Genomic DNA, 24854 nt, shown 5'->3' with positions numbered 1-24854 from the left:
CTGGAGGCCATTATCCTAAGCAAATTAATGCAGAGACAGAAAACCAAATACCCCATGTTCTTATAAGTGGGAGCTAAACACGGGGTACACATGGACATAAAGATGGCAACAATAGACACTGGGGACAACTAGATGGGAGAGGGAGGGAGGTGAGCAAGAGTTGAAAAACTGTTGGGTAGCATGCTCTATACCTGGGTGATGGCATTATTTGTACCCCAAACCTCAGCATCACGCAGTATACCCAGGTAACAAACCTGCACATGTACCTTCTTATTCTAAAATAAAAGTTGAAAGATAAAACACCACTAACAAAAAGAGAATCTGCAAAATATAGCTGGCTAGGACCAACCCCCCTATGGTACAGAGAATAAAAGGGAAGGACTAGGATCTGAGGACAAAGAGGCCCAGACCCAGCCTCTTTGTCCTCAATTCATCCTCTCCTGTGAATTTACTTTACCTGGTTGGTCCCTTTCCGTATAAAGCCGAAAACTTGTGAGTGGATCTGTTGAGTTTCTCACTGTATAGATTTTTACAAGAGGCTATGTAAGCTATGATAAAGCCCTGTGATGGGGTATAAATGTTCTTAAAATTTTGAAAGACTTTTTAGTACAATTGGTACACATGGAGAGAAACTATTTCCTCTGGTGTGGTTTTTACCATTGCCAAGGAACTAGGTGGCCATTCTATCATTGCTTAAGAATATTTAAATATGAATTACAACCTAGAGTTTTTCCTAGGTTTAGAACACAAGGACTAGCTTCAAGGTTATATCAAAAATACATGGGTTAGTAAATGTACGTCTCTGTCCAACATCATATTTCTCAGCCCCATTACCCTGTTGGTTGATCCCTCCATTTTACATATTAAAAAATAATGACATTCTGCTATTCTGTTTTGAGTTGAAGCAAGGTTGCTGAGTGTCTTAGTCCATTTGGCCTACTATAAAAAATGCCACAAATTTGGCAATTTATAAACAACACAAATTTCCTTCTCACTGTTCTGGAGTCTTGGAAGTATGAAACCAAGTTGACAGCAGATTTAATGTATTGGTGAGGGCCTACTCTCTGGCTAATAGATGGCAACTTCTAGTTGTGCCATCACATGGTGGAAGAAGATACAGGTTTCTCTTGAGCTTCTTTTATAAGGCCACTAACCCCACTCATGAAGGCTCTGCCCTAATGACCTAATCTCCATCTAAAGCCCCCCATCTCTTAATACCATCACCTTGGGGGTGAGAACTTCAACATACACATTTTGATGGGACACAAACTTTCAGATCATAATGAGAGGTGAAGCCAGCTGGAATTCCTGGGTCGAGTGGGGACTTGGAGAACTTTTCTGTCTTACAAGAGGATTGTAAAAACGCACCAATCAGTGCTCTCTAGCTAGCAAGGGGATTATAATTACACCAATCAGTGCTCTCTAGCTAGCAAGGGGATTATAATTACACCAATCAGTGCTCTCTAGCTAGCAAGGGGATTATAAATGCACCAATCAGTGCTCTGTAAAGTGCACCAGGATTCTAAAAGTAGCCAATTGTGGGGAGGATTGAAAAAAGGGCATTCTGATAGGACAGAAACAGAACATGGGAGGGGACAAATAAGGGAATAAAAGCTGGCTACCCCAGCCAGCAGCAGCAACCCGCTTGGGTCCCCTTCCACGCTGTGGAAGCTTTGTCCTTTCACTCTTCCAATAAACCTTGCTACCCCTCACTCTCTGGGTCTGTGCCATCTTTAAGAGCTGTAACACTCACCTAGAAGGTCTATGGCTCCATTCTTGAAGTCAGCGAGACCAAGAACCCACCAGCAGGAACCATCTCCTGACACATTAACACTGAGTTTGATTCTCCTTGTGTTGAACACTGAAGGAAGAAGTCTCCTCTCTCTTCTCTTCCAAATTACATTATCAAACAAACCTCATATGGAGAAACACTGTTAGCACTGTTTGTGCACCCTCTTACATTTTTAAAAGACTTTCTTAGGCACTTTCTTATTCATTCTCGCCATAACCCATTTTATAGGTATTGGCAGAAACCCTTGCCAGAGCCATCAATCCCAATAATCTGCTGCCTGCCTCAACTCTGCCATGTTCCATTCTTACCATGCCTATATTTCTGAAATTCTATACAATTTGGACTTAAGTCTAGAATATCCCTGAGATGATCCTGCTCCTTAGAGAAATTCAAAGGACATACTCTCATGTGGGTTTGGAGGGCCTGCTTTCCATATCTCTTAAGCTAAGAAAATGCCTTTCCTAATATCTTTAGAATCAGGTGAACTAAAGGAAGCTTAAATGATGGATATCCTAGTTACAGCCCCTAAATAGCACATACCGAAGTATGTTTCCAAATGAGATCATCCTCACTTGAACATGTGGAGACGATGATGTGAAATTTATATGACTTCTTTAAATGTACACAATCAGAAATAGGCATCCAAATACAAAGTCCCTCCAATTTCCTACCAGAACACCGTTCCAACATTGTAAGTTGCTTGGGTGTTCCAAGACAGAATATCAGAAAAAGCAGTTATAGAAATGCCTGCTTGTTTATTTTTTATTTCTCCTATTCAAATGAAGTTAAGAGAGCCTGCTTAACTATTAAACATTGTTCTTCTGAAGTAGAGGGGTCATGAGATGAAGTCATGACAAGGAATAAGAGTTCCAGCCTCAACTCAAAACCCATAGTTAGAGTATTGTTACTACATTCAACAACAACAGCAGCAGCAATAACAACAACAAAATCTGAAATTGTGAGCAAGCAACAAGAGAAAGACCTTGGGAGAGAAATTTCTTCTTTTTCTTGGTACCATTTTGCCAGAGCTTTAAACAACGGTGAAGGCTTTGTGAGTGACAGAATTAGAGGGCATGTTGAGGGGCTGTTTTCACAGAACCCCTAAATCTCCGCTTTTGCTAATGGGAACACTGCACACCCAGCCATCCAAGATCAGACCTCCCGAGTACAGCATTTTTTTTTTTCTTGGAGATTTGTCTCGTTATGATTTTAATTAAGCTCCTGCCAGGCTTGCAAGGTTTTTAATTTTACCTTTCTTTCTTCTTTCTTTTTCTTCCTTAAATCAGCTGGCTTGCCAGGAAACTTTTTCCAAGCTGTCACGGTTACAGTAAGCATACCCTAAGATATTAAATTTAGAGACGTACCAGTATTTGCTTCTCCAAGGATTAATAGCAGAAGTACCCCTGCATTTGGAAAAGATTTCCATTGATTCATTCATTCATTTATTCACTTTTACTTAAGTGTGTGTGTGTGTTTTATGAATAAAAAAACAGAAAAGGAAGCTTCATGGAGTGTACAATGACTACTGGTTAGTAATATAACTCACTCTCTTACAAAGTCACCAAGTTAACAGAAGAAACTTGTCATTACTTAATTTGATAATCACGCAGCTCATAAGCAAATTATGGCTGTTTACTAGTGTTGGTGGGTGAAGGGTGAGTGAACCAAGATAACATGATGTCTTAGTTGATAATTTAACACATATTTCATGAAATGTAATATTTAATTCACTTAGGGTTCTTTTCAAGACCGCTTTGTATTCAAACTCATTGCAATTCTGAAAGTATAAAGGCAGAGACGAGGGGTGCACACAGTGAACCCTTTAAAGCAGATTTGATGAGACACTATTTCATTTGAGGACACTTAGTTAAATTGGCTACCCTAAATAGGATGTCATTTTTTTTTCCTAATTAAAACAAACAAACCAACCTCAGATAATACTGCAGGGCCAGAAATAAAACAAGCCATCAAAACACAAAAACGAAAACGTAAGATACGGAGCATCGGGGATACTATCTGTTCCCCATGATTATTATTATAATCATTCTTATTATTTCCTTAAGAATTCCAGGATGTCAGCTTATTCCACCACCTGCCCTTTTCTGTGAGGTACTTACTGATCGCTTCCACAAACCGCTCAAAGAAACTGTAAGGGAAGAGCGGCTCAGGCAGCTCCCGGAAAAACATCTTCAGTGCTCCGGTGACAACGTGGATGTCCTCCCACTGGCTGTCGTCCAAATTCAGCTTCTCTTCTGGGAAAACACGAGGAGAAATGGAACAACTGGTTTTAATGAAACAATTACAAGACACTAATTATTATGTTAATGTTTGCCTACTATCATCAGCAACCGTTAACAGCCTTCTGCACCTAGAGGTTTGGTGCTGTGCATTTTTTTTTCCTCCCTCTTTCCGTAGGAAGGGAACATTTTCAATGGAATACCATCTGTAGGAATGCAGCTAACAAAAAAACAAGAGACACAAAGAGACAGTGCCATTGACACAGTATGTCAGATACATTTATTCCCATAATGCATCAGTTATAATGCATCAGTATGAAAATTAGCATCACAGCTCAACATGATTCAAAGCTATTTGGTTTTGAGGCCGAGGGGCTAAGAGTTGCCAATGATGGCCGGCTCAAGGGACCAGCCTAAAGGCCTTGCTGAGCCAACAGGAGACATATGCTAAACATGGCAATAGAAAAATGAGTTATTGCTTTACATGTGTTAGCCTTGCTATGTACAAGGGAATAATGGGTAACACTTTTTCCCTTTTTTTGCCTGAATATAAAGTCAGCAAGGAATAGAATACTGAGTGAGAAAGGATATTAATTCTTTTCTTACTGCTTCAAAATCTTTTTTTTTTTTTAGTTCTCATTTCAGTGAGGAAAATATGCCCAGCGACAATATTAGACAGACCCCTGTTGGCCTACGTAGGCTATGCAAAGCTGTCAAAAATGATAACACACTAAAGACAAACCACAAGTGCTTACCAACTCTTTAGAAACAACAGAAATATTTGCTTGGGAAGCTTGAGTGAGTGGAGATGTTGAAATATTAAAGAAAGCAAATGCCAAAATGAAGGTTTTAGTAGAAATAAAGTGTGCTGGGCAATTAATTTTGTCATTTTCACCCTCAATATGAATGTCTGGAATTAGTCTCACCCAAGAAGTGGATGCATTCATGTCTGAAAGGGACATCTTGACATAAAATGAAAGGGAAGCAAGGTACAAAGGCACTGCTGTCGAGCCAGACGATTTGTCTTTCTAAACGTGTAACATGGAAAAGGTTTTGGATTCTGGGCCTCATGAAAACTTAAACTAATCACTTTAGACAATCCGGGGGTTAACTGAAAAGCTGAGAATCCTGGCAAGCGCTGAGGTATTTGGTCAACTGAAAATTTGTTTCTTTACTGATGTCTTGGGCTCACATTCACATGTCCCTTGGATGTCAGTTTTATGAATGCAGAGGAGCATTTTGCACCAAAATATAAGAAAAGCTGAGAATTGTCACTGTAGGGATTCTCTGCATGGGCCGTTTTGCTAATATTGTTCACGTCCTTTTAAAAATATTAGCCCAAATCTTCAGCAGATCTTTTTTTTTTTTTTTAAATAAATGAACGATTGTTTCTGAGGCTTATAGTAAGCGGTGTTCCTGCTCGACAGTGTGTTTGCAAAGAGAAGACATGAAGGTGAATCTGTTTATTTCAGATGGGCTAATCTTCCCTTCCAGTCTTCATTCCTACCTCAGTCATAACACAATAATATGATCCACAACAAAATCAGCAGAGGAGACCTTCTTTCTGCCCTGCAATCATTTTTGATTGACTGTATTTCAACAATTAGTCTTTTATTTGGCTACACACTATTGAAATAGGCCAACAGCATCTTAGCAGGCCAGCTTTAAACAGTCAACTGTTAACAATAGCATCAAAAAGGGAGACCTGATGGGGTTTACTGTCACTTTAAAGAACGGGGTTTTCACATTGTTGAAATCTGTCAGATATTTTGAAATGTCCCTCTCACTATGGTGCCACACCCCCTGCGTGCCCTTATAATAAAATTGGTTTTACTCCTGATTAAATCATTTTCTCCCTACCCACTACCATACTTCTCATAATGGACCTGTGTGCTCTACAGCTGGTGTTCTTCCCATGGTACCAATTCTTACTTTATCTTTTAAGCACTTTGCTGCTAAGATCTCATGCAGAGTGCTTATGTTTTGTTAAGAGCTTCATTCTTAGAGAAATAGCTTAACACATGTTCTAAAAATGTTGTACAACTTATTGCTTAAAACACATTTAGAAAATGTATAAGTACTGTAGCTTTGGCACTGAACTTTAAGTGGAAACCTAAACACACACACACAAACACACACACACACACACACACACACACACACAAACTATCTCTACCAAAAATTTATCAGAAAAGTCCAACACAAAATGCCATTTTGGTGCACAAGTTTGAAATTGCTAAAGGAAAGTGTTCAGCAGGTAAAAAAGAGAATGATTTTAACTTGAGCAAGGAAACAACAACAGCAGCAACAAATAATGGCTTAACCAAAGGAAAACAGCATTAATATTACTCATCTCCACATTAATGTCAGTTAATTCAAATGAACATGAGAATTGAATATAGTGATATATAAAGAAAATTTACCAATGAATAGATACCATTTGATTATATCTACTTAAAATACCATATAATATTAACTGTGTCCCTTAAACCAACATTCCTACTATAGATTCCTATGTAGTTTCCATTTAAAGAAATAATAATTTGTAGCCCTTCAGCAAGTAGCTTAAATAGGCAATACGGCAAATAGTTGGAAAGAGTATTTTGAAATATAATACTAATTTTTATATCAAGTTTTCATAATCAACCAAGGTTAAGATCCCTTGTAAACCAGATGATGTTAAGGTAAATTTTGCAAGGCCGCTGTAGTTTATCTAAACATGAAGTTATGTCCATATAGTATGCCTTCTCAGGAAGCCAACCAGTCCTCAAGCTGAACTAACCATAACCCTATCCTGGTGTTAACAGGCGTTATTACAAATATGTTTGCATTATTTGATAAGCATTTTCTAACTAGATTCTACACAGTGATGATGTCTTATACTTTTCCCTTTTCTAATAGAGTCGAGTTTCTCAAAAGCGCCACACTATTGACATTTGGGGCTGGAAAATTCTTTGTGGTGGGGACTGTCTTATACATTCTAGTATGTTTAGCAGTATCCCTGACCTTTATCTAACAGAGGCCAGTAGCATTTCCCAGTGGGGATGATAAAAATTGTGTCTAGAGATTGCCATGTATCTCCCCATGGTGCAAAATTATTCTTGGTTGAGAGCCACTGTAGTGAAGTCCATAAGTGTCTATAGAAGTAACTCAACAAAGATTTATGAAGTCTACCGTAGGTGGGCAGGGAACTAGAAAATTAGATACACACATATTGATATTTCCTTAATATGAACTTAAGAGTTGGTAATTATTCTTGACAAAATCATAACTTTTTATAGAACAAAATCCATATGAGCTCGTTCAGGGTACTTTGCAACAAAAGCGATAACCAACAATTACTTAGAGCTTACACTGTGCCAGGGACTGTGCTATGCACTCTACATTCATTATTTAATTTAATGCTTTCAGCAAGGAATGAGGAAGATGCTATTGTTATCATCATGTCCATTTTACAGATAGGGAAAGTGAGGCATAGGTAGATTAAACAATTTTCCCATGGCTGCCAAGTGATGAAGCCAGGATAAAGAGCCAGTAAGCCCCCACTATGTTTAAAATCACTGTGTTCAGACTTAATCTTGGCTGGCAGAAGCAGAAAGGGAAAAAGCAAATAAACAGTAATTGCAAATGGTAGTCGATTGACTATTATGTCAAGATTGTAATTTTTACATTTTATCCTTAAATGTCTTACTTGAGGCTATGCTTTTACCTGTAAACTGACTCTCATCTTTGGTAATTACAGACTTGTGGAAGGCACAGATTCTTATATAAACAGATACAAAACAAATTGGTAATAAGAAGCAACTGCATTAGGAAATGGGCAGAGATGGAGCAAATTGTTAGGTAGCAAGGGAGTGAAGAGGAAATATGATAGAGTGGGAAAAAGACCACATGAAACACCCATTCCAGGACTGGATTTGCCACTAACTCATTGTATATCTATCTATCTATTTATTTATTTATTTGTAAAATGAAGATAGAAGGATAATTGTTGGTATCAAATGGGAAAATGTATCTGAAAAACATTTGAAAGCATAAGGAATCAAACATATCCAATATGTCACCAGAATGAGGCAGGTGAGTAAAGGCCAAAATGGTAAAATAAAAAAGGGACTAAGGCAACTGAAACATTGAACAAACATTGTAAGCCAGCTTGGTTGTTTTAAAGGATTTATCTCAGTGTGATGCAGTTTCTTGAATGGGATCACAAAAACTACATTGCTATAAAGAACTACCTGGGCCTGGTTAATTTACAAAGAAAAGAGGTTTAATTGGCTCACGGTTCTGCAGGCTGTACAGAAGAATAACTGGGGAGGCCTCAGTAAACTTCCAATCATGGGAGAAGGTGAAGGGGAAGCAAGCACATCTTCACATGTCCAGCAGCAGAGAGGAGTGGAGAAAGGAAAAGTGCTATACACTTTTAAACAGCCAGATCTTGTGAGAACTTACTATCATGAGGACAGCAAGAGGGATATCCATCTCCACGATCCAATCACCTCCCACCAGGTCCCTCCCCCAACATTGGGGATTACAATTCAACACAATTCAACATGACATCTGGGTGGGGACACAGCCAAACCATATCACATGTTATAGTCCAATCCTAGGAAGAAGTCTCATTGAATCACCATGTCACACAATCCATTTAATCTGTGCTGGTTTCTCCTGGCCCTCTAATTAGGTTATCTTAAATTCATTTTGGTTATGGTTTTGCCTTAAAGCATATAAACAGAATTAAAGATAGGTTAAGCTCCACAACGAAAATACCATGTGACTTTTATGAGATCACACACACACACACACACACACACCCTAAATGTTGTACCCAAACAAGGTTATCTTGAAATGCTGTTTCTTGAAGAGTCTTTAGGGTGTCTTTTAAGTAAAAACTTATTTATATCAAGCTTTAAAAAATATATTTGAAAGACAAAAATTGACAGTAGCCATTAGGAATAATTTTTCTTAAAAAGAACTGAAAGATGAACCTTTGATAGCCATAGTAGGTCAATGGTAGTTTCTAAGGAAAAAGGAGCATTTAAATATCATTAAGAGTTTAATTACTGTCCGGGTATAGTGGCTCATGCCTGTAATACCAGCACTTTGGGAGGCTGAGGTGGGCAGATCACCTGAGGCCAGAAGTTTGAGACCAGCCTGGCCAACATGGTAAAAAAAATAAATAAATAACAAAAAGTAGCCAGGCATGGTGGCATGCCTGTAATCTCAGCTACTCAGGAGGCTGAGGCAGGAGAATTGGGAGGTAGAGGTTGCAGTGAGCCAAGACCACACCACTACACTCCATCCGCCTCGGTGACGGAGTGAGACTCTGTCTCAAAGGGAAAAAAAAAAAAACGAGTTTACCCCTTTCCTCTTGTATGATCTATTGCTCTGTAGATATTGGTATATATAACCAGCAGTTGTGATATCAGGTCCAATTTTAACTAGACTCAACCTGTTTTAACCTAGTCTTTTTTGAAATGTGCTTGTACTTGGACTATCCAGAATAGAAGAGTAACTGAGTCAAGAAAGAAAATCTTCTTCATGTGTTGGAAAAACAAGTGCTTGTTTACCTTGTAATAGTTTTCACAGCACTTTTAAAACCTCTTTCCAACTTTTATTTTATTGTCGCAATTTTAAAAAGAGGAAAAGACACCCTAGCTTTCCCAGGATATAGAGAGAATAGCCCTGATCTCATTAATACAGTGAAAAGAACTTGTTACACTATGAAACTCTCATAAAGGATGATGTCCCTGCTTCCGGCACAGATGACCATTTGGATCCCTTATCTAAAAGGCCTGCTAGGTACATGAAAGTCACATCCCAAATGAAAGAGATGTCAGAGGGATGATCGATCCAAAACATAATATGTTTGGCCCTAAAATCAAATTGAAAGATTAGATATTAATGTGGATAAGATGACACTGTTTATAAGGATATAGATTTTTAGTTTAGCATGTAAAGGAATGGATCAAAAGGAAGTTGGTTGAATCACTCAACTAGCTCAACTTTTCTTGCTGTGCTGGCTCCTGAAAGTGATGGTTCGGTCTGATTTCTGGTGGATTAGAGAGGTTCTGCATTCTCAAACATGGTGATGTCACCCTGTGCCAAAAGTAGCATCTTTCTGTGCTGCACCGGCTAAAACTCCTCCTTCCACACCTTGGCTGTAACATGAGACTTCATTCAGGATATTATCTGAGAAAACTAAACCAGTTGGCCAGCTAATTTGTTTGTTCACTTAATTGTTTTCAAACAAACAGAGATGGAAGGAGACTACATACTGGGCATTGTGTTTTTAAAGCTACAGCTGTTGAGGCTGCTTTATGTTCCTCAAAGGAGAGGGCTTCATCAGGTGCTCAGAAAGTGAATATAAAGTTCTGGACATTTTATATCTTGTTACTCTTCCCTAGAATCATATTATTTTGTCCTTGGGGGCAAGCCAGGACAAACTCAAAGAACAAATATATCACCCAAAAATATGCATCGTGCCTGTCATGTGCTGAATTGTGTTCTTCCATTCCTCAAAATCAAACGTTGAAGCCTTAACCGCCAATATTTCATAGTGTGACTGTGTTTGGAGATTGGATCTTTAAAGAGGTAATTACGGTAAAATGAGGTCATGTGGGCCCCTATCCAATATGTACGGTGTCCTTATAACAACAGATTACGGTGCACACAGAGGAAAGACCACGTGAAGACACAGGAGGAAATAGGCTGCCTATATACCAAGGAGAGAGCCTTAGGAGAAATTAACCTACCGATACCTTAATCGCAGACTTCCAGGCTTTAGAACTGTGAGGAAATACATTTCTGGTGTTTAAGCCACCCAGTCTGTGGTACTTTAGTATGGTAGCTCAAGCAAACTAATACAATGCCCCAAGGTTTTGAGCAGAGAAAGACAAGGTCAAATTTCTGGATCATACCTATACATCTTCTCAACACAAGGGCTATGCTACACTTGTGAAACACAGTGAACAACAGAGTTAGCTCTTTAGGTAATTCCATTTGAAGAAAAATAATTACCAATATTCAGAGAACAGATTTGAAGCTGGAATTAGTTGAAAAATTGCTTGCCTATTCAGGCTTAACCTATTTCAAATGATTTGCTCTACAAACATGCAGAATACTCTCCAGTGTGGTCTCCAGACAAAGAATAAAATCATGATTGCCATTTTCGTATTCATCCTTTGTCCAACTACTATGTCTAAAGTAGAAATATTGCATGGTTGCCATCACCTGAGACTCCAAGTACTACTAGAAAACATTGGAAACTTCCTCAGGAAAAACTCAACCCAAGTCCAATCAACTGTCTATGGTCATGATACCTATTCAAAGAGAAAGGAGCAAAGTGGTTTTAAGTATGAAACCTTGTACGCAAAATCAAAGAGATTTGTTTCATACGATTTATCACAGTAACCCCCAGGAAGCCCTTAGGAGTCCTATGTTTGAAAATGGTTCCTTTCTGGCAAGAGGAGACAGACCTATGCATAGAATAGTTGGTTCTATTACCACCTGGTCTACAAAACCTGGTTTTCTGTGGCCTCCTTGAATTACAAAAGAGGGAGGAAGGAAGTAACCACAAACTTTCTAGGATTTTAAAACTTTTTTTTAAAAGCTTTTATTTCTGAATATCTAATGGGCTACTTTGGCACACCACGTTAGCTTGCTTTCTGTGTGCTTTCAGGTTGTGTGCATATCTTTGGAAATTATTTGAGAAGGCCAAAGCATGCACATGTCACAGGCTGATATGAAATATCTTTAGTTACCGTCTCGGAAGGAGGTGGAACAGTCTTCTACTCTATCCAGTACAGGAAGCGAGGCAGGAGCAAGACTCTCTTATTCTTATTTCTCCTCAGATTTCATTTGAATGTAAAGAATAACAAAATAAATAGGTACAACTGAAACTTGTGAAGCAAGCGCCACAGATGGAAAGTATAACAAATGTGTCATTGCTTTGTGCATTTTTAATTTATAATGGCATAACATAAAACATTTTCCCATCATCATAACTCCATGCATAATGCTACCTTATAAAATGACATTAGTGACATTATGCTTGTCTCCAGGCTTTTATATATTTTGTTTAGGTGGCTGAGAAAAGGTAGTCCTGTTTAGATGTAACAACAGCAACAAAGATGAACAGACTTTTTTTTCTTTCAGTGAGGATCATTAAAAAAAAATTGATGTGTTTCCTAGTACCCATATATATTTCTTTAATTCCTTTCTTACTCAGAGCTTCCAACACTGTTCTTATTTCCATTCAGTCAAAGGCTTTTTGTACTCTATAGATACTGTACACAATGGTTCTTTTTATTTAACCATCTTCTCCAAACAGATTCTGAATTTGCTGGAATTCCATGGATGATTTCATACATTACGTACTCCAAAGGGGAGAGAATCGTCGGATTAAATTTCGACAAAGTCATTTTTGAAAGCTTGCTTCATAGTGGCTTTAAATTTCAACACCATTGCTATTGTTCCCTCCAAGTTATATTACATTTTCAAATATGAAGCACAGGGCCAAGTCAAAACCTATCTCTTAATGATATCTAGGAAATAAACTAAGTCCTATAAATTCCCATATACAGATAATATGTCTATTGTAGGCAAAAATGCATATATAGAAGTTACTTAACATTCTGGTTTCTTCACTTGTCAAATGAGAGTTCTTAATTTTGTGTGAGATTTAAGTGATGTAATATATGAAAAGCATCCAATATAGACAGACTTTGGTAAGTATTTCCAGAATGTAATATAATTTCTGGCTTTTATCATTCCCCTTACTATGTTGGTGATATGTGTAGGGTTAGAAATGGTAACACTGAAAAGGATATGGATTTGGGTTTTTGCTAACTTACAATTTTCTGTCTGGAAATATTTCTTCAGAAAAATAGAAATAAAAGGTAAACAAAACTGGTAGATTAAGATATTGCTACTCTCATTCATTGAAACTATATTATCCCCAGATAAGACATCTGTTAGTTGTCAATTAAGATAACCAAAATGAAGAGATGATTCCTAGTAATTATTAATGAAAATTTTTAACCTAAATTATCTCGATTAGTTTGATTCATGGGAGTAAACTAAATTTTCTGCATCACAGGACTTTTCTTCACCACAGTCACCACTAAAGCTCTACAAAGGTACACAAAATAAGAGTTGGGAGATTTATAAGTTTAACAACTACTTGCATAAAGTAAGGTAAAATAGCTAGGTCTCTATGCAACAATTTGTTGTTGAAACTACTGAACATTATCATCTTAATTATTCTAGCCTAAAGAAACCCATGGCACCAATTCCCGGTCTCTGCCTATAGTTTGTGATGCCTAGCTATCTATGCTGTTAATTTTGACTCTTCCCTACATTGGGTTTCATTTCAAACTTTGCTTACCGCGTTTCTAATCCTAGCCTGAGAACCCCATCACTCCTGGGGCATGCCTAATTAATTTAACTATAGTGATTTAAACAAGGGTCTCTGCTCTATCTCTGTCTCAAAGAAATTTGTTTTTATTTATCTTTATATCCCCAGTGCTTAGCCAGTGACTGATGCACTCATTTTTATTAGCTATTCATATATTTGTACCACCTATCAAATTTTAACCTCCTTTGATAACAGAGGCTATTTCATAATATAATACCAACGACGATGACAATAGATATATGTATACACACACAGCATTATTTTTGTGTTCTCTTTATCATTCTCTTTCAAAACACTTAACAAGTACTGAAGACATAAGTAGGTTATTCATTCACTTATCAAATATTTATTGAACCCAAATTTTGTGCTAGGCATGTTATAGCTGCTGGGGTAAAAATAAGATGAATAAAGATCTAGCTTCTATGAGCAAAGATTTCACAGTATATAGGAAGTTTGGTCAAATAGAAACAAATGTAATCAAGTATGGTAAATGTTATTATAGAACTTCTTGCAGACTACTATGGGAACAGAGAAGATTAGCATCAAGCTTCATCTGGGTGTAGTCAGAAGGCTTTCCAGATGGGGTGTCGCATAACAATGATCTTAAACGATGGGCAGTCAGGTGAGTGAGGGTGGTGCAGGAGCTGGGAGAGAGGAAGAGAAGGGATGAAGAAAAATTCAACTAGAAGTAACAATCATGCCAAGGAATGAAGAACATGATGCATTTGGGAAGCCATAAGTTGTTGGAGACCCTAGAGGCATAGATTCCATATCTCAGGGTGTTGAGGATAGAAAAGAAGGCAGGGGGTACAGCATGAAGGTCCTTACAACTGAAAAAGTCTGGATGACCATAAGCAGGGGAGCAACATTCTAGAAAGATGCTCTGGCAGTAGCATGTAGGATGGGTTGGAGTGGGCGTATAGAAGAGGGGTGGTGTGTCCAAAAAGACACAATGAGCAAGAAGTTCAGCTGAAAGGCTCTGATGTATTCAGATACTGGATATTCACTGTGGAAAAAAAATGCTTTTAAAAGAAGTCAGTTAATAAGAAACAGGTGCAGAGAAAGAAGTCTAGAAAACTGATGGCTAGCATTTACAAAGGATTAGAGTTCAGAGACCAATTTTTGTGTATCACATTTATTATAGGTTCAGGGAAGTCAAAATATTCTATTTTCCTGAAGTTTATAAAGACCTGCTGGTAGTTTGCAAATCAGAATCCATTTGGATTATCTGACCAGAGATAAGACTTCAATGGTGTTTTAGTATCATGGACTACTTTGCCGACGCTACAAAAGGGAATTACAATTAATTGGATTATGTTGGTCTCCACATGCTGATTGTAAGAAAATAAAATATAAAAGTGTAACTATTGCTAACAGGTCATATCTATCATCAACCATGGGATTTGCTTTTTTACTTACCAATAAGATTAATTTCTTCTTAACAATCTTCCAATTTGAAGTCATTTTAATTATAGAGTTTAGAAAATTCAAAGGAAAAGGCAAACCTACTTTCAATGTATTATTAATAATTGACCTCACTTTTATTCATCTTTATGATGAGGGAAAAAGAAATGGATGGTTTGTTTATTGTTTAGAAGATTTTTACTTACTTAAGATCCTTTTGCAATCTTTCTTCGATCTCAATTTAATTAAAAATTTTATTTACTGGATTTCTATAAAGTGCTGAGCCCAGGGCTGTGTTTCTGGGGATTCACAACAATGTGGTCTCTGCTTTCAAGGAAACTGACATCTAGAAAAGGAGATAGGTCTACAAACTTTAAACGTCATTGTGTGACTAAGTGGAGCACTGTAGTAAAGTTATAAACTACTAGAAAACCAATAATAGTTCAGCACTTCTCAGGCACCATTCTAAGTGCTTCACATGCAGGAATTCATTTAATCCTCACATCAACATACGCTGGATGTACTATTATTAGTTCAACTTTACTGATGGAAAAGCAGCTCCAGAGATCAAGCAACTTGTTCAAGTTCACTCAGGTATTTAGTAGCATAGTCCAGGCAATCTGGCTCCACTTAAAACCTCAATCATTCTGCTAGTGATACAGGACAGGTAAACCCCAAATTGGGCCTTACTGGGAGGGCTTTTGGCTTTGCCCAGGCCTGCCCTGTCCCTGCTTTAGCTAGTCCTCATTTTGGTTTGGTGTCTGAGCCTCACCTCTATGGTTGAGTCCTGCCTCCTGTCTCATGAACACAACGTGTGGAACGGTTCATTCTGACAGGTAACAGATGAAACTTCTCCCACACAATGGCAGTGAGAAATGCATAGGATTTTGTTGAACTGAGATGGGTGAGGAAGGATGTCCCCGAACCAGCTATACAGCATCACACACAGGACTTTTAAGGCGAATTATCAAGACCTACCTCAGTTTTAACTGAAACAGAGGCTTTTGGATGCAACTGGCTGTGTGATTGCATTTCTACAAATACTATTTAGTCTGTGATTTAACAAGTCCTCCAGGTGATTTTGATGCATGTTAAACTCTGAGGATCACTGTTCTAGCAAAGAGGTATGAAATGGATCAAAATTTGATATTGGCAAGAGGCTTCATTATGACCAGGGCAAAGGTGAATGATGAAATGTAATGAGAACTTAGCTGGGAAGCCAGGGAAAAGTGTAACTGTTATGCTAATAGATTAAATGGTCTCTGTTAGATGTGAGAGAATTGTCAAAAGTTTGTATGAGGAAATATCATCCAGACTGTATTTTATGAAGCTAAATCTGTAGGAAATAGAAGAATGCCTTTGAGAGATGAGAAGTAGGAATTCACAAATTAGTTAGAAGGCCCCGGAAACAGCCCAGCAAGGTACCGTGAAGGCCAGAACGAAACAGTATTTGTAGAAATGCAATGAAAAGGCCATGTGAGGCCATCCATTTAATGAACATAGGGGTGGTAAAGGGGGAATGAACCAAGTAAACCTATTGTTTGTAGCTAGTTATGCAAGTTATCCTACATGTAATACTTGAGAAAGAGTAGCTAGGATTTTTAATTTGTTCAGTTTGTTTTTTGATAAAAAGATGCCTGGGAGAATGAGTTTGGTTGGGGGATGCTATTTCCACTTTCGTTTGGTGATGCTAAGCAGATATTCGGACTTTGGACTATGGAGCTTGGTAAAGAGATAAAGACTGGACAGACAAATTTGAAAATTATCAGCATAGAAGTGAAAGTTGAGTAATAATAATAACTGTAACAACAAAGAAGACAAGGCCATTAACTTAACACCTGTCATGTGCCAGCCGCTGTGCTTGGTACTTTATCTGCATGATCTTATGTCATTTTCATAGTAACAAAGCAAGGTAATATTCACGGATTTTATAAGTGAGGAACTAAGGACCAGAGAAATTAAACAACTTGCTCGAATTCATACAAGAAGTTAGTGTCAAGGCTAACATTCCAACCCTGATTTACCTCACAAATTATTTTGCAAAACCACCTAAAACAATAAGGGACAAAAACAGTTGTATAGCAACATATAGAGCAAGAAGGGAAAAAGTGTCATTCAAGTTTATGTCCTGGAACTAATAATAGAATCATTTTTGCATGAGGCTCATAAGCAACCCGCTTCAAACCATTACATTAGAAAACCTAACAAACAACATGAGTTCCCAATGATCAGCATCTAAACAAATCAGCTTGGTTGGCAAGGTAAATTCCATTACAGTGTACAGCCTTGTTTCTAGAGGAGTAGTGTTAGTCTTAAATACACTGTAAAAGGCCAGGTGCAGTGGCTCACGCCTGTAATCCTAGAACTTCGGGAGGCCAAGGTGGGTGGATCACTTGAGGGGAGGAGTTCGAGACCAGCCTGGACAACATGGCAAAACCCCGTCTCTACTAAAAATACAAAAATTAGCCGGACACGATGGTGCGCGCCTGTAGTCCCAGCTACCCGGGAGGCTGAAACAGGAGAATTGCTTGAATCCAGGAGGCAGAGGCTGCAGTGAGCCGAGATCACACCACTGCACTATACCCTGGGTGACAGAGTGAGACTGTCTCAAATAAATAAATAAATAAATAAATACACTGAACAAGTCACACTTTGTCTGCAATTCAGGCCATCATGGCCCACTGCTAACCCAAGCTCTTTGATGTGTAGCTAATTAATAACAACTACAATGCTGTGCATTTTATGAGGCAAAATACACCTAAAGTTGAGAGGAATGAAACACATGGATTGTTGTTCAATGTTTGTGTCTAAATGACTTGGTTCAGTGGTTGTATCTAAATAAACAAGTTGATTGTTTGCAATCAAAATGGAAAGTCGATTGGTCAGGAAGATGACCCATCAGATTTATACTCTCTGCCTTAGTCCAAATGCTTAGGAAGGCAGTACCAAACTATGAATCTCAGTTAAAGTTTAAACTGACTTAAGAACATTGTATTTTAATTTTCTGAAAATCTAGGTTACATTTCCTTTAATGAACAGAGCTATTTTTAAGTGGTAGAGCAGCCATACGTTCATTTGAATATGTGATAAGGCACTTGAATAAACTTCCACTTTCCATATCACTTACAGATTGGATTTATATACTGAACACACCTTCATCATACATTTTAAACACTAAGTTTTCTAATTCCATCATTCAAGGCCTCTTTTTCCTGGCCACAACCTGCCATTCAATTTTAAAATTTGACCTCATTCAGACCTGAGCATCTGGGCCCATTATACTAGTATACTCGATATTCCCAAGCAAGAACCATACTGTGGTTCTTGCTCATTTTTGACCTAAGCTATCATTCCCACTCACCTCCTATGGCCCCATCCCACCACTTCTTTAAAGCCCAAAGGAAGATTGTTTATCCCAAGAGTTCTGCCTAGAGTGATCCACTTTTTCTTGGTCTCACTTTCTTTTGAGCACGAGCATATATTGCTCATGGCACCAATTCAAGGATTAAGCATTCACAGTCCTGGCATTCTTGCGTTGTCTCCTGCCCTCTGTTCTGCTGCAGATACCTCTCATTGGCCCAATCTAGTTGGAAGCCTGTTGGAAGGCAAGTGCATAAAGATCCTGGGTACTGAACAGGGTAGTGAAGAGTGGAGAATGGGTATGAGTTGGGGGTGGGGGGCGGCAAACAGAAGATTACAAACACATCAATCCCATCTTCTGTCAGTTGAAATCTAGAAGTGCAAATGCCCAGAGAAATATTTCAGAATCTCAGAACAGTGTAACTTGGTTTTGAATTTTATGGAAACTTTTTGGGTGGGTATGGGAGGGACAAGAATCTTTTGTGTAAGGCCATACCTAACATCCTTAATCCCATAAAGAAACACATGTACACGCATTTATCCCAATGTGTAATTATTGACATAAACACAGCTGCTCTCTATGTTAAAGGAACATTAAACTCACAAAAGCATGGAAATTCCTACTTAGAGTGCCTACTCCATTCTTAACATGCCTTGTTGTGCCCAGATGCTGCATGTATTTTGTACCATTTAAAAGGTTGATGTACAAAAGCAAAAAGGTGGTAGAAAAAAAATAACTAGAGAGAGGACTGAGCCAGTAGAGTTGTCCTATTCTTAAATTTTATTATGTACTAATCTCCATAATGCCTAGGCACAACAAAACAAATTAAGAATTAAAGAAGAGATAATTTGACTCTGGATTTCTGAATTTGGGGGCAGGAAAGCTACACATGTAAAGATACACAAGACACATACAGCCAAAACAGAAGAATACTGAAATTGTGTAGTTTATGTTAAACTTAAAATAAATAGAGATTTACACTTCCTTTTAGATCCAGAAATACATGAAAACTTGCAAGGCAGCCCACAACAAAGCAATTGACAAGAAAGATAGCATCTGCTTTTCTGTCTATTCAAGCTGAAGTTTTTCATTCTAAATGCAAGCAATGCTTCCCAAGTTAACATAATTAACTCATGACAATCCTGAAACATCATAATATAAGATACAGATGGAAATTCAAAGCTTTAAAAATGTCAGCTAACTGCATCAGGATTATCACTTTTTTTTAAAGTGAACAAACCATAATGCTAATTAAAACAGGTGTTTTTATTTCAAACCCTTTTGCATGTTATGAAATTACAACCAGGGTTATTTATTTATTAGTCTGCCGTGAAACATACATCTTAGAAAAAAGAGGATCTGTGAGAACAACAAAGTAGAAAGATAAAAAGAATGACACTCAGTACTGCTTTCTGACACAATAGACGACCAGTCGTTCAATTAGTTAGTAATTTCTGTGTGACTACTTGACAGAATCTACTAATTGTTAATCTTACACTAACTATTGCTTTACATAATTAATTATATTCAAATAAAAACAACAAAGACATGTGGGCCTGTTGCCCTTTTGAGAATTTTTTTTTTCACAAACTGGTTCTGCTTACTGACAATATTTCTAGTATAAAAAGATATTAATCTCACAGGAAAAAAAAAACACATAAAAATGTTAGCACATTCTGCCTTTTACCTTGCTTACAGAGCACGAGTCTCCCAGTCCCCCACCAAGTACAATAATAACAGCAACAAAATCCCCAAAGCTACTAACTGCTTTACACAAATCTATCCTTGAAGCAAATCCTAACAGCCAAAGTCCTTTGAGTTGGGATCTTTCATATTAATTTAGAATTGCATAAAATTCAGAGTAACCCATCCAGAGGTCAAGCATCATTCATCATTAGTTGAAGTGACATTTTCAACCCTTCATATTGCAGCTGCTAAGAAGGGAGGGGGAAAGGTATTCTTCGAGAGGAAAAAAACAAGAGACAGAACACAATCCTTGCTCTATCCACAGAGGAGAAAACAAGGTGCCTCTATGTCAGCATGATAATATGCTTACATTTGGTGATGTCATTCTTCCCTAACCCCAGAGTCACTAAGCACATGGCAGCTGCATTCCTCCACTTAGGAGTTCTGGTGCAGATCAGTATTAACCATTTTAGATGTAAATGAAGCCCTTCAGTGGGGTGGAGAACATGGCTTTGTGAGCTGAAATGATGATTTATATCCGAATCCTATCTTGTTTTTGAGAGATTGGAACTTGTTAACAAGGCTGCCCTTGTTCTTGTGGCATCCTCCAGGCATAAAAAATTCTGGGAAGCTGAGTATGATCACTTTTGAAACTGCAAAACAGCATTCCAAGGCTTTGCAGCAAACATACTGGCCAAATTAGGACCTCTGAAGCTTTGCAATTCACAAATGAAAGATCTCTCTCTCTCTCTCTCTCTCTCTCGTGGGTTGCCTTCTTTTCACTGAAACATTAAGGTCAGGACAGGAAATGGGAGCAATTAAAATGAAACAGTAATCAGAAAAAAATAGGTAGCTGGTATTTAAATGGCTAATAATTCACAGGGCTTTTGATAATGCATTGATGTTTGCAAACTCATAAGACATCTCTGAGTTCTAAATTATCAGGGCTATTTGCCCTAGGAATCAAAGTTTTCCTGGCAAATGTTCTAAGCCAAAAGATGAGTGTTATGAAATACAGCCATAAAAGAAGTGAGAACTGAGGTTTCTGCTAAGCAAGCGTCTCCAGCCTCTTTTTGAGTTGTCTTCTCACACTCTGCCCCACCTGAAACATCATAGGATTTTGGTGCTGATTCTTCTCCCAAGTTAGAGCAGTGTGACTGAAATGTATCTGCAGTAATTGTTTACAGTGTGTAAGAAAACCAGGTTCCAAATTTTGCAAAACTTAAAACTAAAAACGACTGACATTTCATTGGGGGAAAAGAAAGTAATTTCAAGAAATCCTCCACCATCATGGCTTATGTAGATACGAATTGCATATATAGTTATAATTACTGTTGCATTATATCAAATGTAACACAATGTACGTTTTACATCTGTAGTGGCTTTCCAAATATTATTTAACTTTCCCCCTCACTATGTTTGGCTGGGATCATACCCATTCAAAAGAGGCAAGTGGAGTCAATAATGGCACATGATTGAGGCAGGTGCGATCACAGGTCCTTTGGCTTCTCACACATGTGGTCGGAGCCTGTAGTGGTCCAATTTTTAGACCTGACCTTGAGGAAAGTGTACACCTTTTAGTTACATCAAAACCATATGGGATTTCTGGCATTAAAAACTTCTTTACAACACAGGTTTTAAGGTTGCATGTGGATGTCTCATATACCAGCTGACAAAAAATAGGAGTTGTCTATATACAGTGGTTCAAATAAGGATTGTTACACATTGCTCACGTTTTCCCATTTTACGTTTAACTACTCTGATATGAGCTGAGTGCACACAGAGATCAGATTGGGGTGTTAAAAAGGTGATTAGCTAGATAACTTAGAAAATTATTTTAGCAAGCTAATAAATATATTGAAGCAACATATAACAATAATAACAGTGCATTACAGATAACAAAGCACTCACATTTGCTATCCCACTGAAGAATCACAACAATCTGGGGAAAAGTTATTAGTTCGTATTCTCCACATTTTAGAAGATAATAAATGGAAGTTCAATGAAATAACCACTCAACATTTGTGAATAGGAGAGCCAAGGCTTTGAGTCAAATATTCCTTCAATTGTGCTGTTGTAGCATGATTGCTGATATTTAAACCAGCTTTCCATTTTAATTGGTAAACAATACCTATGTTAAGCTATGAAGAAAGCATCCAAGGATAAAAGTAGTATAAAATCATTTCAACTTCAAAATACAGGTAGCGAAAGATACAGATGCATGGTTTTTTTTTTTTGAGACGGAGTCTTGCTCTGGCACCCAGGTTGGAGTGCAGTGGCACCATCTTCACTCACTGCAACCTCTGCCTCCCGGGTTCAAGCAATTCTCCTGCCTCAGCCTCCCGAGTAGCTGGAACTACAGGCACATGCCGCCATGCCCAGCTAATTTTTTTTTTTTTTTTTTTTGTATTTTAGTAGAGACTGGGTTTCACCACGTTGGCCAGGCAATTCGCCCGCCTTGGCCTCCCAAAGTGCTAGGATTATAGGCGTGAGTCACCACGCCTGGAGGTGAATGCTTTCAAGTTAGGTTTCAATTGGCTCCCGGTGGCCCATGAGTTCTGTCTCTCTATATTGGAAGTAATTTCTTACTTTAAATGCCGCGAATCTGATTCCTGAAGCAGCATACCTTGCCATCATGATTAGCTAGGGATCATTTGCTAGGGATATTAGCTAGGGACATGGTTTTTTCCCTGTGGTATGTCTTGTTTTTGACCCTGGGTTCCAACTACCTTGTTGTGAGGTGCTTATGCTTCCAGAAATGCCTTGTTTCTGGCACAGGACTAATTCTTTACCTGGATATATAGTTTAAGGTGCTCGTTATGTGCCAGTCCCAGCAGAATAGAACACCACATAAAAAATGTTCTTCATATGAGAATTCAGCTATGACACCGAGGTGGACAGAGCAAAGAGCTTAGAGTCAGAGCTCCATCCTTCAAGTCCTGAATCTTGTCACTTAATCTCAGCCTCAGTTGCTGGGTTGTTGTGAGCATTTAGTCAAAAAATATGGGTGAAAACAAGCTGTAAAAATGCAAAGTACGGCTGGGTGCACTGGCTCATATCTGTAATCCCAGCACTTTGGGAGGCCAAAGCAGGAGTTCAAGACCAGCCTGGCCAACATGGTAAAACCCCGTCTCTACTAAAAATACAAAACTTAGCCAGGCATGGTGGTGCATATCTGTAATCCTAGCTACTCAGGAGGCTGAGGCACGAGAATCGCCTGAACCCGGGAGGTGAAGGTTGCAGTGAGCTGAGATTGCTCTACTGCACTCCAGCCTGAGCGACAGAGTGAGACTGTCTCAAAAAACAAAAACAAAAACAAAACAAAACAAAAAAACCCTGTAAAATATTATGCTATGCAAGGTATTGTCATTACTTTTCTCTTTTCTTCACTACAATAAAGCAAAAGAGAGTACAGCATTTAGGAGGAAGCGCAGAGTCGAGTTTTCAGGATGCATGCCAAGGATTTGAGAATTAAAGTTATCTGAGTGCCACTATTTAGTTGCAGCAAATTCTATCATATCTTCTTTGATTTTAGTGGAATATATAACATACATGTATCAAATGAATTTAGTCATGGTCATCAGGACTAAGCCACTGAAGCTGCATCTCGAAGAATTGATTAGGGAACCTCTCAGTCACTACCTAGATATAATACTTTCTCTGAAAGGGCATCTTGTATAAATAAATTCATATTGGTGAAATGCTGGTTATCAAAAGTTTGACTTTTGTCATGGCAGGTTGTGTTGCTGAGTTCATACAGGAGCTTGATAAACATTGTAAAGCTGAGGCAGACAGAATCCTCTAACTGCATTTAGAATAATTGTGACGACTCCTCTGCTTCAGATGCTTGAAGAACAGTGCACACACAAACACAGTCAGGTTGGTTCGTGCGATTCGATCCCAGTCACCTGAAACAGCTCTCAAGGATCCATGGTGGAGGACACCAAAAAATTAATATAAAACCCTATATTATAACCTGAATTTCCAAGTAAAGGAACCCAAAACAAGAGAAACAGCTAGGATCAAAAGAGTAGGTCCCTCCAACTTCTGAAATAACGTTCTGCATTTGAGCCTGATGATCTGTGGCTGTCTTCAGCCTAACCTTAAATGTTAAATCTTATAAGCAATGCAACCACTACTTTGAGAGATTATTTTGTAGTCTAATGGATTTCATTGTCAGGAAATGGTTTTTGATATTCAGCCAAAATCAAGCTTTCCAGAAACAAGTTTTATTTGTGCATTTCCCTCCTTTAATATTTATGGCTAAAGTAGATATTTCATTTATGGGCTTCTTTTTTAGAGCTTCACATTGGTAGATGAGGAAAGGAAGAAGAGAAGTTTGTTCTTTTGCTTTTAGAATTTCTTTTGTTTCTTATCTGTAGTAAAGTTAACTGCTAATATGGATAACTGCTTTTCCACTGAGAACATGAGAAACCTTTAGAGGGAGCGGCAGCACAGATAGGTGGGAATATTTGAACAGTACCTTGTAAGAGCTGCCGCTGGAAGTTCACCAAACAAACTAAATCTGTAAGAAGACTACTTCAACTTCAACAGCTTTAAGATTCTTTGTATTGCCATCATTCATTGGCAACTGGGGAGTTTTTACAGCCTTTCAAATCTTAGAGTCCTTTCAATCATTAGATGCCTTAAAGGGACAGAAGGCCTTAAAATGTGCTCCCGATCTCCCTAGTTGAAAAAGAGACATAGACAGAGGGGGAAAAGTCAAACAACAATACAAAAAGCATTAATGCAGAGAACAGTGGGGTCTCTCCCTAATTTGACTTTCTCTACAGGTGGCCTGCAGCTGCGTCCAAACAGGTTACTCCATTGCCTTCCCATGAGCATGACAACAAAGTGCTATCTGTATTCACAAGAATACATTTAGTGGCATAGACTGATTCAGGTCTAAAAATAAGAAAAAAGGATTTTTCCTGCATAGCCTGAGGTAACTCTCTGCAC

General features: G+C 38.2%; 1 protein-coding gene across 6 annotated transcripts in view; it reads right to left on the bottom strand.

The window, feature by feature from the left end:
- Positions 1–24854, bottom strand: part of ARHGAP15 (Rho GTPase activating protein 15) — a 638954-nt gene that overhangs the window by 134760 nt on the left and 479340 nt on the right. For all 6 annotated transcript variants that reach the window (XM_055261923.2, XM_055261924.2, XM_063631362.1 and 3 more), the window contains one exon: positions 3910–4044. In XM_055261923.2, coding sequence (XP_055117898.1) covers positions 3910–4044 — 135 coding nt within the window. The remainder of the gene's footprint in view (positions 1–3909; positions 4045–24854) is intronic.

Source organism: Symphalangus syndactylus, chromosome 22 (genome assembly GCF_028878055.3).
Source record: "Symphalangus syndactylus isolate Jambi chromosome 22, NHGRI_mSymSyn1-v2.1_pri, whole genome shotgun sequence".
Classification (NCBI taxonomy): domain Eukaryota; kingdom Metazoa; phylum Chordata; class Mammalia; order Primates; family Hylobatidae; genus Symphalangus; species Symphalangus syndactylus.
Note: the sequence above shows the minus strand (reverse complement) of the source record. Positions and strands in the feature narration are given on the sequence as shown.